Source organism: Molossus molossus, unplaced genomic scaffold, assembly GCF_014108415.1.
Source record: "Molossus molossus isolate mMolMol1 unplaced genomic scaffold, mMolMol1.p scaffold_m16_p_19, whole genome shotgun sequence".
NCBI lineage: Eukaryota > Metazoa > Chordata > Mammalia > Chiroptera > Molossidae > Molossus > Molossus molossus.
In genome coordinates, this window is record NW_023425354.1 from 22,297,900 (window position 1) to 22,314,573 (window position 16,674).

The window sequence follows — 16,674 nt, forward strand, 5'->3', positions numbered from 1 at the left end:
AATGGTCACATTAAAAAAAGTTATCCTTATGAATATTTTCAAAGTTAACATTTGGAACTGTATTACAAAAGTAGTGCATGAGGAAAAGAAATCTGGACTTTCTTGTATACATTTTTCTCTTCTCCAGTAATAAACAGTTACGTTTGATTGAAAAAGAAGAAGAAAAAAAGGTGCAATGCATCAGGAAGAGCGTGGGTCTGGAGGCGAAGATATCCAAGCTGGAGATCCATTTCCGCTGCCCATTAGCCATGCGACCTTGAGCGGCCTCTCAACTACTCTGCATCCGTTTCTTCATGTGCAGAATGACAAGGCAATTTATAAAATGACCTGTAAAGGTTCTATTGGGCTAAAAAAAAAAAAAAAAAAAAAATTCGACTCCAGGTTTATTAAACTACAAGTTCCCCAGTTTTTGTTTTTGAGGGGAGAATTGTTTTTTCCAATATTTTTAAAGCCCTGCTGGTGTAGCTCAGTGGACTGAGCGTCCTCCTATGCACCAAGAGGCCACCAATTCAATTCCCAGTCAGGGCACATGCCCAGGCTGTGGGCTTGATCCCCAGGGTGGGGCATGCACAAGGCAGCCAATAGATGTCTCTCTCATGGATGCTTCTCTCTCTCTCTCCATTCTCCCCTCTTCTCTTTGAAATCAATAAAAACACTTTTTAAATTTTATTTTTAAAACCTTTAAGATCAGTCTGGTCCATGAATGGAATGGGGCAGCCTATACGTGGGTCATTTGGGAGGAATTGCAGGGAGTGAAAAAGAGTACTCATTTAGTGAAATGTTATCTTAAGGTCATTTCGCAAGAGGAGGAGGGCACAATGGTGCTGGTACCCAATAAATAATCTGTGTGGATTCTGTGACTGACAAGTTAGAAATACCTACACTTCACTGATTCACTGGAACTGATATTAAAAATGTAAATATTGCTTGTTATAAGTTAGACCTGTAGATTCAGAGTTATACTTAAGAAGCCAAAAAATAGCAGTGGTTAGAAACTGGTAATTTGTATATTTTATCACATCAGAGATTCCTCAAGATAGCATGTGCTATTTATATAATCCTACAGTTGTTTAAGAACACAGGCAAAAATCAGGAATAACTCCCTTCCTTGGGCTAGACTTTGCTTAATTGATCTTTTTAAAAGGACATGAAAGTTTCAAGAAATCAAGATATAAAGCAAGATCAAAGGGTTCTTTTACTATCTCCTATATTCTGTACCCAAAAGCAATTTTCCAGCTACTAGTGTATTTTTTTCCCTTTCAGGAATCTAAACAGTTCAGGAATGCTGCTCATTTGTCTTGGGGGTTGACGCACAGCGTCTGCCTGTAATACACAGTCCAATCCTGTGGGAAATACCAGAAAGCTTCAAAGGAGTCCTAGATTTTTTGAAACATGAGATCCTCGTCAGAGTAACTGTGCACTGTTCTCAGAAGCTTCCTTAGATTATCTGACTCCCTTCTGCTTACTACATTCATGCACTCATCCACCATACATTTACCGGGCACAGTCATGGCCAGACACTATGCTAAGTGCCTGTGTTATTATGCTGAACAATCCAAGGTCCCTGCTTTTACAGTATTTACCTTCTGGTGTTGGGAGAAAAACAATATTTTTTTTTTTTAAAAAGGAAGAGCAAAATGAACTAACTTTTAGACACTAAAAGATGATATAGTCAAATTTGACTAGACAGAGGAATACTAATTCAGATTGGGCAGCGGTGTTTCTGCCAAGATCGAAATAATAGGTCAGTCAGGAGGAAAACATGCATAGACAAGGCCTCAGGGCAGCAAAATAAATTTGGGGTGTTTACTGCACAGAAAGGAGAGTGGCTAGAGCATGGTGAATGCAGACAGACATAGATCGAATAGAAAGTTAGAGAAGTAGACAGGGTCTAGATTAATTAGGGCCGTATGGGCTGCAGAAAGGAGACCTATCTCTTACCGCTGACCTCTGCTTATTCCAGATAGGCTGACTGTGTTTAGCCTGAATTATGTAAGAATGTCAGTCTGTGAGTTCATTTGGAATATAATATGTATATTGGGGCCAGTACAAAATGAAAATGCAAGCCCCAGATTAAAAAACAACAACACCTCAAGATCCTGACAGAAGAGCATTAACCAAGTACCGAGCCCCACTAAGCCTGGGGCCCCTTTAAAAGTAAGGCCTTGTACAGCTGCACAGGTCACACACCCACGAAGCTGGCCCTGATCTTGACAAATGTTACTTGAAAAAAAATAAATGCCTTCTACTGATGAACAACTTCTGTTTTCATTTAATCTTATCTGTCAATCATATCAACTCATTTAAAGCCTTGTAAATGGAGTAGCCCCTGAAAAATGTGGCTTAAAAGAAGATGCCAGGAATAAGAAACTAGGATATCAAGACATACTGAGGCAACTGTGTGCCATGGTGTGAACTAATCTCATTGGAAAGCAGTGATTATTCAGCCTAGTCTCCTGCAAAAACTAGAATTCATTTGTCTCACTATTTATTCAAATGCATTACTCTTCCTATTTTAGGTACAAGGAAAGTCTTGTAATATATAGCTACCAAATACAGAGTTGTTTGTCATGCTAGATTGATTGTTAGGTATTTCACATTGCCAAATGAACCCAGTCACTTTATTAGACAAACAGACAGTTATGAAATACGGCTCAGTGACTAACATATTAAATTTTAAGCTGCAATTTCCTTAATTTATATTATCCAATAAAGTGCCTAAAAAAGCAATTAGAGATCAAATTTTAAAAATAACACAGCTTTATAACCCTTAAGTCTTCAGAAAGTCTGAATAGCAATAATCAGATAGCAAAACACCGTGTGACTATCAACACTGACTTTTTCTTTCTTTTTCACCTTTACCATTTCTCTCACTCCCCGTCTCAAAAATGACTTGTACAAACATAACAACCTATTTTACCTACTACGTAAAATTAGACAAGATCACAGCTAACTAGAAAGGGTTCACAAGGATTAATTATTTATGGCTGAAGAATGGCATTACAGTCCTGGCCGGTTTGGCTCAGCAGTTAAGAGCGTTGGCCTGCGGTCCAGAGAGACCCGGGTTCGGTTCCCGCTAAGGGCACGTACCTCGGTTGCAGTTTGTCCCCGGCCCTGGTTGGGTCGTGCGGGCGGCAGCCATTCACTGTGTCCCTTTCATGTCAATGCTTCTCTCTCTCTCTCTCTCTCTCTCTCTCTCTCTCTCTCTCTCTCTTCCTCTCCCTCTCTCCCACTCTATCTGAACAAAAAACAAGAATGGCATTACAAATTAAAGCTCCCAAGTCTGAAATCTCAGTCCAGCCCCTGATATCTATATCATCTATATCTATATCTATATCTATATCTATTTTATCCTTACCCCAGGATATTTTTCTATTTATCTTCAGAAAGAGTGCGAGGGAGATAGAGAGAGAGATAGAAACATCCATATGAAAGAGACACATCAACTGGTTGCCTCCTGCAGGTACGAACCAGGGCCAGGGATGAATCACAACAGAGCTACGTGCCCTTGACTGGACAAACTCGCAACTCATTAGTCCTCGAGCCGATGCTCTAATAACCTCTGTGCCAAACTGGCCAGGGCTAGCCCTTGATATTTTAAGTTCGTAATCAACATCTCTACCTGCAGAACAAGGTTGTACTAGTGCTGCTCTGAGGTGCTCCCATTCCATTCAAGGTAGAACCCACTATTTAGCACTAGTTATCATAATAATTTATGCATTATCACAAGTAGACTCAGATTCACAGGAATTGCAGCCAACACGACTTTATTGCTATCATAATTATTGTACCTTGGAAAGGAATAGTTTCATTTGCAATTACAAAACAAAATCAAATAATAGAATCTAAGACAAAGACACTATGACTGCTACCTGTTGCTACATGAAAAAAAGAATGTCGGAGAGAATGTACTCTTGCTTTCAGTGACATTAACGTTTGCATGGGGTTTGAGTCTATGCTGTAAGAAATTTAAAATATGACAGATCTTGTCCTGAAAGATCTGACAATCTGGTATAAGAGCTAAGGGAGATAGAGACGAAAAAGATTTTCAAACATTCTCATAAAACAATACAAATAAATTTGTAAAATCATAGAATCTTGAGATTTTTGTGCCTGAGTATAAAAGAGTCAGAGGTGCTTGGATTTTATTGGCACTGTAATTTTCTGGCCTTGTGATCACAAGTTAATCAATTACTCACTCAACGTGACCATCATCATTCACCTGGACTACTGCAATTGCCTACATCCATTTTGTCCCCCTCCCTTTAATCCATTCTCTACAACACAAACAATAAAAATGTGAATCACACCATATCATTTGTATGCTTCAAATTCACCAACAGCTTCCTAATAATTTTAGAATAAAACCCAAAACTTTGGACATGGCTTAAAAGGCTCCTGCATTGTTTGGCTTCTGTATCCCTGCTTTGACTTCACTTCCCACCACTTTCCTCCCTGCTCACTGCACTGGGAACACATTGGTCTCCTGTTTGTTCTTCGGTGGTAGCTATTTCTTTCTTGACTCTGGGCCTTTGCATGGCTTAGAATTGTCATTGTACAGATAATTCATCATCATTCAGGACTAGGCTCAAATGTCACATCTTCAGTAAGACTTGACTTGATGCCTCCTCCTCATTGTTTAAAATCACACTATTATCCGCTGGTGATTGAGCGTCCTCCCATGGACTGAGAGGTCCCTGTTCCATTCCCAGTCAGGGCGCATGCCCGGGTTGGGGTTCCATTTCCAGTCGGGGGCTTGCAAGAGGAAGCCCATAGATGTCTCTCTCTCACATTGATGTTTCTCTCTCTCTCTCCCTTCCTCTCTCACTAAAAAAATCAATAGAAACATATTTTAAAAATCACACAATTATCAAGGAACTTCAGCCGGAGGGCTCAAGCCACCTCTGCCATGAGACCCGACCCTGACTGGGGCCACCGGCGCCTAGATATCCGTACAGGCCTCCCCAAGAGCGATGCAGGCCGCTGGGACCACCAGCAGAGCTAACCGCCAAATAGCTGCCACCGAGGTGCCCAAGAGAAAGCAAAGGAGGTGGCATAAGCGAGACTGGTGAGGCCACCACCACCTCCACCACCACCCTCTGCAGGCTCCGTGGGGGCGGCTGCCGTGGTCCCCCAGGAACCTGCGCCCAAGAGCCTGGTGGGCGAGATACCCCAGGCCTCGGGCCCCAGTGCCTGCTGTAGGAAATCCCTGTGGCCCTGCGGCCCTGCCTCTTCAGCAGCAGCGGGCAGTGAAGACGGTGGGGTAAAAAGTTCTCACCACCAAAGTCCCTGGCACTGTCAAATGGTTTAACATCAGAAATGGATATGGATTTATAAACCGACTGCCATCTAGAAGAATAACCCACGGAAATGCCCGTGCTGTGTAGGTGATGGAGGAACTGTAGAGTTGGTGCGGTTGAAGGAGAAGGGTGCTGAAGCAGCCAATGTGACTGGCCCAGGTAGAGTATCTGCAGAAGGGAGCCGCTACACTGCTAATGGGCCCCGGTAGGTACAGATGTGGTTGCTACGGCAGATGCCATGGACCTCCTCATAATGCTGGTGAGATTGGAAAGATGAAGGATGGAGTTCCAGAGTGAGTGCAACTTCAGGGATGGGTTTGAAATCCAACTTATCTTACAAGGTACTGTAGGGGACCTTCTTGCCCTTGACCTACCCTAGCTGTGGTAGGCTGAAGCCTCCAATGGTCAACAAGCATCCAATGGTCCAAACCAGCTATCTGCTCTCAGTGGATACTGGTGCCCCTACAACTAATGCTCCTTCACAAGATGGCAAAGAGACCAAGGCAGGTGAAGCCACATCTGAGAACCCTGCTCCAGCCCCCCAGCAGAGCAGTGCTGAGTACCACCAGGCTCCCCAGGCACCTTCACCATCAGCAGGTGACCTAAAGAATTAATGACCATTCTAAATATGAAACAAAAAGTAGACCAGGATCTTACCAACACCAAACATCCAAGCAATAAAGTGAAAGACCGATAACCAAGATGTAGACATTTTATTCTTTACAAAACAAACTAGCATAAAAAGAGACGGTCAGCCGATTTTCCCAGCCATTTTTCCAGGAATGCCTGCACAGAAGGCAAGAGAGAAACCTTCCCAGTTTCAGCAACCACTAGGATATATATATATACACACACACATATACACACACACACACACACACACATATATCCCCCCCCCCCCCCCTGGTTTTTACTGTTTGGGTAATATGAATTGAAAGAAGAAATATTAATAGCACCTGGGGAGAACCTCAACAAAAGAAATCTTTAATATATAGTAAATGCTTTTCCCCCTCCCTTTTCTGTTCATTTTGAGTGCTGGTGCTAAATAAACTTCCAAGTGTCCTGATTTGTTTTGGTTTTTTTTTCCTCACTCGAGGACATTTTTCCATTTTTTGTTCAGATAGAGCGGGAGGGAGAGAGAGGAAGAGAGAGAGAGAGAGAAACATCGACGTGAAGGGACACATCGAGTGGCTGCCACCCGCACGACCAACCAGGGCCGGGGACAAACTGCAACCGAGGTACATGCCCTTAGCGGGAACCGAACCTGGGTCTCTCTGTACCGCAGGCCGACGCTCCAACCGCTGAGCCAAACCGGCCAGGGCCCAAGTGTCCTGATTTAAAAAGAAATTTTATGGAGAAGATAACATTTTTGCTTTCTTATATGGTTCTCTTTGAAAATGTGCAGCATGATTCCTCGAAAACAAAAATTTTACCCTTGAAAGAAAAAAAAAACACGCAATAAAATCACACTATTATCTCATCCCATTGTCTTCATTGTACAGAATGTTACGTGAAAGTCCCTTACTTATGTATCTGTTACTGATTATCTCCTGAGTCATCAGAAGAAAATACTCTCCATAAGAGAAGTAATCTTGTTTGACTTTTTCTATGCTGTAGCCCCAGTAGGTTGAACAGGGTCTGATCCACAGCAAGAGTGAAATAAATAAATGTTGAATGACTTAAAATCATTTCCCTTCTCAGGCAGCTCTCTCTGGTCATTAGAAAGAAAGCTAACTTTGCTAAATTTTTTTGCTATGTCTCAGGCACTGTGAAAATCATGTTACATACATAATCTCACTATCCCGATTCCCATTTTACAAATCAGGTCACTAAGCCTAAGGCCACAAGGTCAAAGTGGAGACCCAGGTATGAATCCAGACCTAACTTCTGAGCTCTTAACTGCTACTTTATAGCATCTAGAAAGATGTTTCCTTCCATCACAGCAAAATCGGCCACGCTGCCCCCGCAGATCCCAGTGTGTCCTGTGGGATAACTGAAGAGGGCTATTCCATCCCCTACACGTTTCTTTCCCAAGATGAGCATCCCCCTTTCCTTCAGTCCTTCCTGAAATTATCCTTGTTCTGGCCATTCTCCCGTGAACTAACTTCAGATGGACAGCGTCTCTCCTGCCCCAAGAGGTGACTTCAGCGGGCAAGGAGCACAGGGTCATCAGGGCAGTAGAAGCCGACTCTCGGGAGCTGAGAAAATGCACGTGAGTGTTCGCGTGGGCTGTGGTTGGCTACCACGGGAAGGCTTCCTAGGACAGGTGAGCCTGGAGCCCAGGTCCGGGGCGGGAAGTAGCGGGCGGGCGGCCAGAGGGCCCCAGGTAAAAGGGCCGCGGGACAGCGGCCACTGGGGGCCGCCAGGTCGAGACAAAGGCTGATGGAGTTTAGGAAGACCAGGGACACAGACCCAAGTGATGACGGATGCACGCGGAGGAATGCAAGGCGTTTTCCCACAAGTGAGCTAGGTAACTGGAAGCAAGCAAAGTGGGAGGAACAGTCATAAAGCAAAACGCGAACTTACCGTGTCCTGGCAACCCGGCCTCCGTAGCTCCGCTGCAAGCGCAGCCAGCCTCCAGAGTAGCCCGGTAGCCAAGGTAGCGGCAGGCTCAACTCCGATATCGCGAGATAGAGCAGGCCTCGCGAGATCTTACCTCGCGCGTGACGGACGGGCGTTTTTTCCGGACGCTATGGGAGGGCTCTGGCGTCCGGGATGGAGTCGCGTCGCTCTTTGTGGTTGGTGCTGGAGGCCCCTGAGGCTCCCGACCGGCGTTGCGGAGAGGGTAGAGCACGGTCTCAGGCCGGGGGGGAGCGGGACAGGGGGTGCTGAGAGGGGGCCGAGGCGGCTCGGAACATGGAGGCGCCCGAGTCTGACCGCAGACCTGGCCGTGCAGCCGGCGCGGCGGCCGAAGAGCACGAACCCCTACACGCGCGCGCAGGAGGAGGAGTGGCGGCGGCGGAACAAGACCGTGCTCACGTACGTGGCCGCGGCGGCCGTGGGCATGCTGGGGGCGTCCTACGCCGCCGTGCCTCTCTACCGGCTCTATTGCCAGGTAGGAGCTGGCGCTGCCCACCGGGCGGTGTCCTGTTGGAAGGGACGACCGAGGTCATGACCCCAAGAGGGACCGGGTTCAAAAAGGTGGCTTGGCCAAGGGCACCAAAGAAGTAGCGGCAAAGCTGCAAGTGGAACCCAGCCCCCTGTGCTGATCGTGCTTCTGCCGACCACGCTGCGGGTGAAATGCTCTGACCTCCGAGCGCACCAGAAAGGTCCGCAGCCTGCACTCCGGGTCCAGCGATCTGCCTTACCCTCCTGCTCACAGACGTGCCCGCTTTTGAAATGTAATTTGTATTAATGCATGAATTCTGTGAACCACACGGTTTATGTGCGAAGGTTAGCCCTGGAAATGGGAGTCTGCGTGTCACTTGTGCTTACACAGGGCGTAGCTTTTTATCCATAAAAAGAGACATGAATTAGGCCTTGGAGAGCCTCATTCCCGTTAATATATAACTGTAATGTGCTTATCCTGGGCTCCCTTTAGATAAGAAACTAAATGGCCCTCAAAGTCTGGTCCTGGGGACCAGCTGCATCAACATCACCTAGGAACTTAAGTAAAATTCTTGGTCCCAGCTACTGAATGAGGAACTTAAGGGCCAGAGCCCAGCAATCTGTATTTTAATAAGCCCTCCAGGTGATTTTGATGCAAAGTAATGTTTGAGGACCACTGGCAAAGGCAAACTTCACCTACTTCATATACTACTCCTTAGTGCTTAAGTAGTAATTTACAGCTTTGGCTGGGATTAGGATCAGCCTTGGAGCTTCGTAAGTTAACATGCCAGGGCTGTGCTACCCCCAGGGATTCTGATTAGGTGGTTTGGGTAGGGACCAGGAATTTACAAAAGATGCCACAAGTAAGAGCTATATATTGGATTGTTAGTGTTTGAGAATGGTTCCCAAACTTTGTCATAAGTGGGAATCACCTGGTGAGCTTTTTAAAATCCTGCCATCCAGATCATATCCCCAACCAGTTAAATCAGAATGTCTTGGAGTGGGACTCGGGCACTAGTAATATTTTAAAGATTCCTCAGAATCTTTGATTCCACTGTTAGTGCCTGGCGTACTTCCCCTGAATTTACAGAGATTAACATGCCTTTATTTGTTACGACTGAAACAGAAGTCAAAAGGACTTTTCAGTCTCCTAATACCAGCATTTATGTGGGAAAGTGCAACCTCTTGATTTGTGGAGGATGAGTGTAGAATGTAAATTAGTTTTCATTGGAGGCCAACCTGGAGCATGAATCCAGAAACTACCAGTTGATTAAATCAGCGGAACTGAACCCAAAACAGCAAGTATGGATTTCCACAAACCACATGGGGAGGGGGAAGTTGCTTTTATTCCTCAGAATATTTAGCAGTGACTGAAGACATTTTTGGTGTCACAACCTGGCAGGAGGGTGGGTATCTGGTAGGTGGAGGTTAGGGATGCTGTTAAACATCTAACAACGAACAAGACACACCCCCACCCCTACCACCACCACCACCACCACCACCACCACCACCACCACCAAAAAAAAGGATTATCCATCCCAAAATGTCATTAATGCCAAGGTTGAGAAATCCTGCCCCAAACTGAAGTTTTATGAAAGTATTTTATGTATGCATGTGCAGAGCAGAAAAGTAAGAACAGTTGTAATTTGTGATCCTAAATGTAAATCAGTTGGATGTTAAATAGTGACATTTCCAGATGAGTATCTTTTTCATTTTTGGAATCAGAACTTTAGAGGCAAAAATAAGGGATTATATAAACCACTTAATACAGTGACCTCATTTTCTGAGTCTGCAAAGTGTGCCCAAAGAAAGTAAGATGTGTTCAGTTCTTGGAGCCAGTGAGTAGCAGAACTAGAGTCTAGGACATATTTTTTCAGTGCCCTTTTCTATTTATCTGATCATCAGACTTATAAATTTAAATATATTCAAAGACTTTGTCAGAAAGAATGTATTAAGTAATTGATATTCAAGTGACTCAAATTCTTTAGGAAAAGGAGTTATATCTTAAAACCTAAGTATTATAGCCTTCTTGGACAGAAGAATATTCTTATCTATTAAACAAGGATAAAGACTTGCCTCCTGTTGCATCCTTTTAGGATTATAATGTAATTGAATAATGTTGAGCGGCAGTCAAGTGAAGCTAGCTGACTTGTGTAACAAGTGGAAGATAATAATACTATATTTTGCTGGGAGTCTTCCCCAAGCCTCAAATTTGGTATTTTTTTCCTAGTATAGTAACAGATTAATTATCCGGAGACCAGAATTCTGGCAACCTCAAGCATCAGAAGAATGATGACCCTGGAAGTAAGGATTTTTTTTTAAGCATCTCTGATGATGAAATAATGTCAATGAAGACAGGGAAGACGTGTCATACAGATTATTTCGTTGTTTTACGATTAGTTGATTCAGTGGCTAAAGGGATTAAGTTCTCTAATTGATGGATATCTGTAGTAGCTGTACTATACCAAAAATACAGAAAAAAAATTACAAAAACCATTTACCCACATGGGAAAATACTTATGCTTGAGAAAAGCAGACCGCAGAAGTGAAGCTAAAACTAATTTGTGCTAAAAAGGTATAATAGAAAAAGGACCAGACAGGAGTGTGAAAAATGCAATTATTTAAATAGTTTTACTAACATGACAGGATTGTGGGTAAATTTTATTTCTATTAATAGTTCATATGAAATGCTAGCAATAAAGGAAAGTATGTTTAATGAACAAGCTAAATATTCTGAGCTGTCTTTTCAGTGGAGTGTCTGCTCTATTCCAAATTACTCATTTTTTATATTAATATGTTTTTATTGATTTCTTTAGAGAGAGAGGAAAGGAGAGAGAGAGAGAGAGACTTCAATCAGCTGCCTCCTGCACGTCCACTACTAGAGTTTGAGCCCACAACCTGGGCATGTGCCCTGACAGGGAATCGAACCAGTGACCTCTTGGTGCATGGGTCGACACACAAACATTGAGCCACACCAGCCAGGTTAAATGACTCATTTTTTACCATGCCATATAGCCAAATGATTACTGAAAAAATATGACTTTAACAAATTTAGGCCCTTTGCACACCCAAAGTGGTTAAACCATTTGGCACATTTCACAGAAAATGGTCAGTGATAGTGTGTAAACTTGGCTCCTACTGGATTATTAAAGTTAAATGGTGTTTGAAATTATTTTATCCAGTAGATCATCAGCACCTAGAAGAAATAAGTAACATATTATACTTTCTCTTTCTAGACTACTGGACTTGGAGGATCAGTAACTGCAGGTCACGGGTCAGACCAGATTGAAAACATGGTGCCCGTTAAGGATCGCATCATTAAAGTCACCTTTAATGCGGATGTGCATGCAAGTCTCCAGTGGAACTTCAGACCTCAGCAAACAGAAATATATGTAAGTGATGAAAATGCTGATTAAAAGATGACTTATTTCAGTGTAAAAATTCCTTTCCTTGCTTAAACTTTCATAATTTAGGAAACATTCATCTAAATTTCACTTCAAAATATTGACAGACTCCATTACTGTAATTCTTTTATTCCCACAATTACTTTTTACTTTTTGACAGTGCCCAACAGGTAATGTAACAGACTATGCTTTAACTTTTCAGTTACATGGTGCTATAATAAAAGTCATTTTGAAACAATGGAAAATGTCGTGTTTCTGTTAGAATCATGTTAAGAATTCACGAAGAAGTTATTCTGTGGTCTGTACTTGAGAAAAGGAGCTGTTATGTTACATAGTTGACTTTTCCTCAAGTTTAAATGATTGGATAGGAAAAATGTTGAAAATCATTGCTTAAAATGAAAAGTAGAGTTTACAAATTTACATCAAAAGTATGCCTGTTCCTTAAAAAATAAATTTTGAGGACTATTAAAGTAACCATAGTAGTCATGTTCTACTTCAGAAAGAATGTACCTTAAAGGTTTCCTAAAATCTGGACTAACTGGACTCCAGGAGGATTTAATGAAATTATTTCTTGAACTGAGTAGCCAGAAAATCTTAATTGTAACTCTTATAAAAACCCTTCACAGTGCTTTCCCAGGTTAGTAAACATGACTGAATCACTTCAATGATTGAGGGTTTTATAGGTGATGATTTTGAATATTAATTTATTCACATAGTAGTATACAAGGTATCAGTGGCTGAATTGGTACAAGTAACAGAAATTTATTTAAGTTTTGCAACATATCTTTCTTAAAAAAGTTATTGGTGCCCTTTGGTTAAATAAAAGTTCTATTCAGTCTACTTTAGTCTGGTTATGAGTTTAATTTACTCTGTAAGCAAAGTTTAATATTGGTAACCTTTTTGAAAGAAGTTTTAGTCAATCATAATAATATTTAGGAATAAGTGTTAAATTAGACTTGAGCTGTTATGTCCTTGAAAACATTTTCAATTAATTTGAAGATTATTGTTTGAAGACTTCAGGTATACAAGAGGACAATCCAAAAGTAAGTATGCATAAATAAGCATTGTTTCTGTAAACAAATAAAACTTGAATGTCAGATGTTCACGGGTAGTATTCACTATTTTGTTGACTTTTAACATTAGTTCAGATTAGGTATTATGGTCTGATGGGTAGGAAAAATACGATCGATTTAGTAGGGAAAGGAGCTATGTGAGATTTAAAGTATTGATAATGTATATATTTTTTAAAAAACAGGTAGTGCCTGGAGAGACTGCATTGGCGTTTTATAAAGCTAAGAATCCTACTGACAAACCAATAATTGGAATTTCTACATACAATGTTGTACCATTTGAAGCCGGACAGTATTTCAATAAAATACAGGTACAACTAAATGTGAACTGTAGAATATGATAAAAGTAAAAAAACTGTTTAGTACTAAATTTACTGCAGTGTTTTAGTAGGTACTGATTTCTGAAAACTCATTTATTCTAAACTTCGAAAAATGTTTTTCCCATTGCTTATAACAGCTATGTAGAGGGTTAGAGCCAGACCGCATAGAAATCTGCTTTTAAGACTAGAAGAATGTGTTGACTCTCAATCCTTAAAGCAGAACTTAATCTGGGATGAAAAGATGCTGTTACCCTGTCACAGAATTTAAAGATTATGTTTAACAGTATGCTCATTAAAACCAAGAAATGCACCATTAGTTTCTACTATAGATACTAGAATAGAAATACTAATAAACAAATACTTTTCTGTAACTTCTAGTGCTTCTGTTTTGAAGAACAAAGGCTTAATCCACAAGAGGAAGTAGATATGCCAGTGTTTTTCTACATTGATCCTGAATTTGCTGAAGACCCAAGAATGGTGAATGTTGATCTCATCACTCTTTCTTATACTTTTTTTGAAGCCAAGGAGGGGCACACGTTGCCAGTTCCGGGCTATAATTGAAGTTGGCAACTAAGTCCTGCTTCAGATTAGTGATTTTTGAAAAATCATGTATCTTGTCTTCTCAGAAGAGAAACACTCTACTATAGTGTATTCCATTCTGTTTTGTGCCTTCTGTTTTAAATATTATGTACTGATGTTTTTTCCCCCATTTACCCTACTTAAAATTGAGAGAACAGATTCAGCTTTTTATCATAAGGAATCAACATGCCTATTTAGAATGTATGACTATTCAAAACCATAGTATTGCCAAGTATTAAAAAAAACTGCTTTGTTTCTTAAATATGTAGGTATAGTCCCCTTCCAAATTATTAGCACTTCATACTTGTAGCAGTAATTTTATTTTTAATGTCCAGTGTTGTTTTAGGTTCTAGGTCAGAAGTTCTGACTATATTTCTAAAACAGGTAGTTACTTTTTTTTCATTGTGTATAGTCTCTGTTTAAAAAGCTCAAAACAGAAGAGGAATCACTAAGCCCTAACAGTTTGCTCAAATATTTTATTCTGATTACAGATGTGACTGTTTTTCCTTTAAGATGTAGGGCAATTTACGTTCAAAGTACTGAAAAACTACTTTGAAATATTTGGATCATGAAATTGAAATGAAATGCAAGTATCTACTGGACTTCTAATATTTCTTATGATAGTTCCAAGTCCCTGAATATTAAAATGTGTGAGAAATGTGAAGATTACTGACATTAGAAGTTCTGCAATGAACAAACTCTGTAAAAAAATAAAATGAATTAAATTGTTTTAATAGTAATTTATTTGCCATTGTAATTTATGACATAAATGAATGCATAATTTATTCTGAATGTTTTCCAGTAGTCTTTGTTCCAGATAAAAACATTAAATTGCATTAAAAAGACAAAAAGAACATTTAGTATTATAAAGAATCTTATTTAAAGGCAACTTGATGTAGTGTCCTCAGGGTACCTGAAATATAAACTACAATATTAAGGTTTTTACATTTATAATTCTAAATTAGAATATTATTTATAAAGAAGTACAAATTGACTTTTCTATTTGACTTCATTGAAATGAAGGCACGCACTATTCTTCCTGAATGATATATTGAGTTTCTCACATTTCGTGCTTATATCTAATCAGAATTATATTCATCTCCTCTCATCACAGCCATGTGATGATTTCTAAATGTAGGAAAACCCGTGAAGCATAAGATGCTCCTATTAACCTGGTTGGCCTCAGTACAACGAATTTTTCTTCTTTGAAGGTTTAAGCGAATATATGTTAAAACCAAGTTTTTTTGAGATAAACCTTGAGCTGTTCCTCTTCTGTTTAAATTTCACTATTGTAGAGGAGACATTTTCTACCATGGTTTTTGATGTGTTGGTAGGTTTTGTCTTCTGGGCCTCAACGCTGGGCAGGGTCTATCTCTTAGAGAGTTGTTGCCCTGAATGCAGCTAGTGAGCTGGTCGTTCACTTCCACCTAGAACAAATAGAAGAACAAATAGAAGAACAAATAGAAGATGGTCAGCCATCGCTCCCATCCTCTCCTCTCCCCATTCCTTGACAATCAGAGAGCCACAACTAGTAGAGGAAAGGCGGGAAAGTACCATTTCCTTGGGTGGGGGGCAGTGAGTGTGAAGGTAATAATTAAGGTTAATAGGCTATTAGTAGTCATGCATTCATTAATAAATGGGATGACTAGTAGAGCCAATAGAAATAATCCAGACCTGTCTGGGCTAACAATGAATGGCTTCTACCAGTCTCAGTTAATAGGTATTAATCGCACATAAAAGACAAATTGATTCCAGTGCTAAAAAGTTTTCATTGATCATCTGTTTTTGTTCACATCAATATTTCTATACACAAACCAATTTCTGCTTTCCCAAGATTTATTATTTTTAGTTAACTAAGATCACAAAGAATGTATTTCATTATTGAACAAACAGTTCACTAGACTGATTTGGAGGAACTTGTATAATATTATTTCACTCATCAAAGTGTCTGAGACTCAGGTGGCCCTTACAAAATGTCAGTACAAAAAGTAGAGAGTGATAATGACACGGAAATCATAGAATGTGGCATGAAAGTTGTACAAGTGGAAGTCTTTACCTCAACAGTCACTATGGTTTTGAGAGCCTTTGTGGTGATGAACATCAATTTCTTCATAAATAGCTCTGAAACAAACAAGCCATTGTGGCAGAAGGGTCATATATCATCTTAACTAAAAATCTAGTGCCCTTAGCTCTTCAGGCTGTGTAAGTGAATAAAAACAAAACTCTCTTCCCTGAATCTTACATTATAGCATCCTTAGATCCTAATGGTGCAATTTCTATGCATCTTAAGAATATAGAATCAATTCGTTTTAATTGTGATTTAATGAAAAATATGGCTACAATTTGGACAGTTGGCGTTTGCTTTAAAAAAAAATTTGTTCAGCTTTTCCTTATTTTAAAACATTTAAAAAATACATTGATTTCAGCTGGTTTAACCTATGTTATTACAGTCCAAACTCCTGAGCTATCTTTTTGTTTTTATTCCTCACCTGAGGCTATATTTTTTTTCTACTTACCAGATAGTGAGGGGGGGAGAGAGAGAGAGACAGAGACATTGATGTGATAGAGCCACATTGACTGGTTGCCTCCTGCACAACCCAACCAGGGCTGGGAAAAAACTGCAACTGAGGTGTGTGCCCTTGACCGGAACTGAACCCGTGATTCATTAGTCTGCGGGCCAACCTCTAACTGCTCAGCCGAACTGGCCAGAGCTCCTGAGCCATCTTTAGCTTAAATGTCATCTTTGTACTTTATATATTATATAAAATAATTTTTCTGTGACATCCTTTATTCAGTTCTTTTTATGTCTTAGATGTTTGTGGCTAGGAAATATCTATAAACATAACATTCATACACAGTAATACATGGCTGAAGGAATGTCAGAGAAACCACTCTGAAGCCTTGATCACTGGCATGAAAGCCCCAGCGTTGTCCAGATATATTAAAAAGTTTC

General features: G+C 40.6%; 3 protein-coding genes and 1 pseudogene across 6 annotated transcripts in view; 2 read left to right on the plus strand and 2 right to left on the minus strand.

Annotated features, from left to right (window-relative positions):
• Positions 1-7,850, minus strand: part of STXBP4 (syntaxin binding protein 4) — a 161,184-nt gene extending 153,334 nt beyond the window's left edge. The window contains exon 1 of the mRNA XM_036269480.1: positions 7,827-7,850. The gene's annotated coding sequence lies outside the window, so the exon portion shown is untranslated. The remainder of the gene's footprint in view (positions 1-7,826) is intronic.
• LOC118634073 lies at positions 176-5,914 on the plus strand (annotated as a pseudogene).
• A 123-nt stretch (positions 7,851-7,973) lies between the features above and the next one.
• LOC118633912 (cytochrome c oxidase assembly protein COX11, mitochondrial) lies at positions 7,974-14,411 on the plus strand. 2 transcript variants are annotated; one of them, XM_036268136.1, is made up of 5 exons: positions 7,974-8,355; positions 11,585-11,740; positions 13,008-13,133; positions 13,521-13,619; positions 14,213-14,411. In XM_036268136.1, exons 1-5 carry the CDS (start codon positions 7,993-7,995, stop codon positions 14,216-14,218), a joined length of 750 nt encoding a protein of 249 aa, XP_036124029.1. In that variant the 5' UTR covers positions 7,974-7,992; the 3' UTR covers positions 14,219-14,411. The 2 variants fall into 2 exon arrangements, with proteins under 2 accessions (XP_036124029.1, XP_036124028.1); XM_036268135.1 differs by having other exon boundaries at positions 13,521-14,411.
• Positions 14,412-14,707: 296 nt separating this feature from the next.
• The window catches only part of TOM1L1 (target of myb1 like 1 membrane trafficking protein), a 57,994-nt gene continuing 56,027 nt past the window's right edge, over positions 14,708-16,674 (minus strand). Inside the window, exons 15-16 of one of the 3 annotated variants that reach the window (XM_036268131.1) lie at positions 15,778-15,842; positions 14,708-15,148 (exon numbers count right to left, since the gene is read on the minus strand). In XM_036268131.1, the coding sequence (XP_036124024.1) occupies positions 15,779-15,842 (64 nt within the window). In that variant the 3' untranslated portion in view covers positions 14,708-15,148; position 15,778. Of the gene's footprint in view, positions 15,149-15,777; positions 15,843-16,674 lie in introns of those variants that run through there. The other 2 variants (XM_036268132.1, XR_004960304.1) reach the window with 2 other exon arrangements.

Bases quoted from the DNA above. Each gene is read 5' to 3' on its own strand.
- LOC118633912 (XM_036268135.1), top strand. From the start codon at position 7,993: ATGGGAGGGCTCTGGCGTCCGGGATGGAGTCGCGTCGCTCTTTGTGGT. The intron at 11,741-13,007 runs GTAAGTGATGAA...TTTAAAAAACAG, and splicing joins CTCAGCAAACAGAAATATAT to GTAGTGCCTGGAGAGACTGC. The intron at 13,134-13,520 runs GTACAACTAAAT...TGTAACTTCTAG, and splicing joins AGTATTTCAATAAAATACAG to TGCTTCTGTTTTGAAGAACA.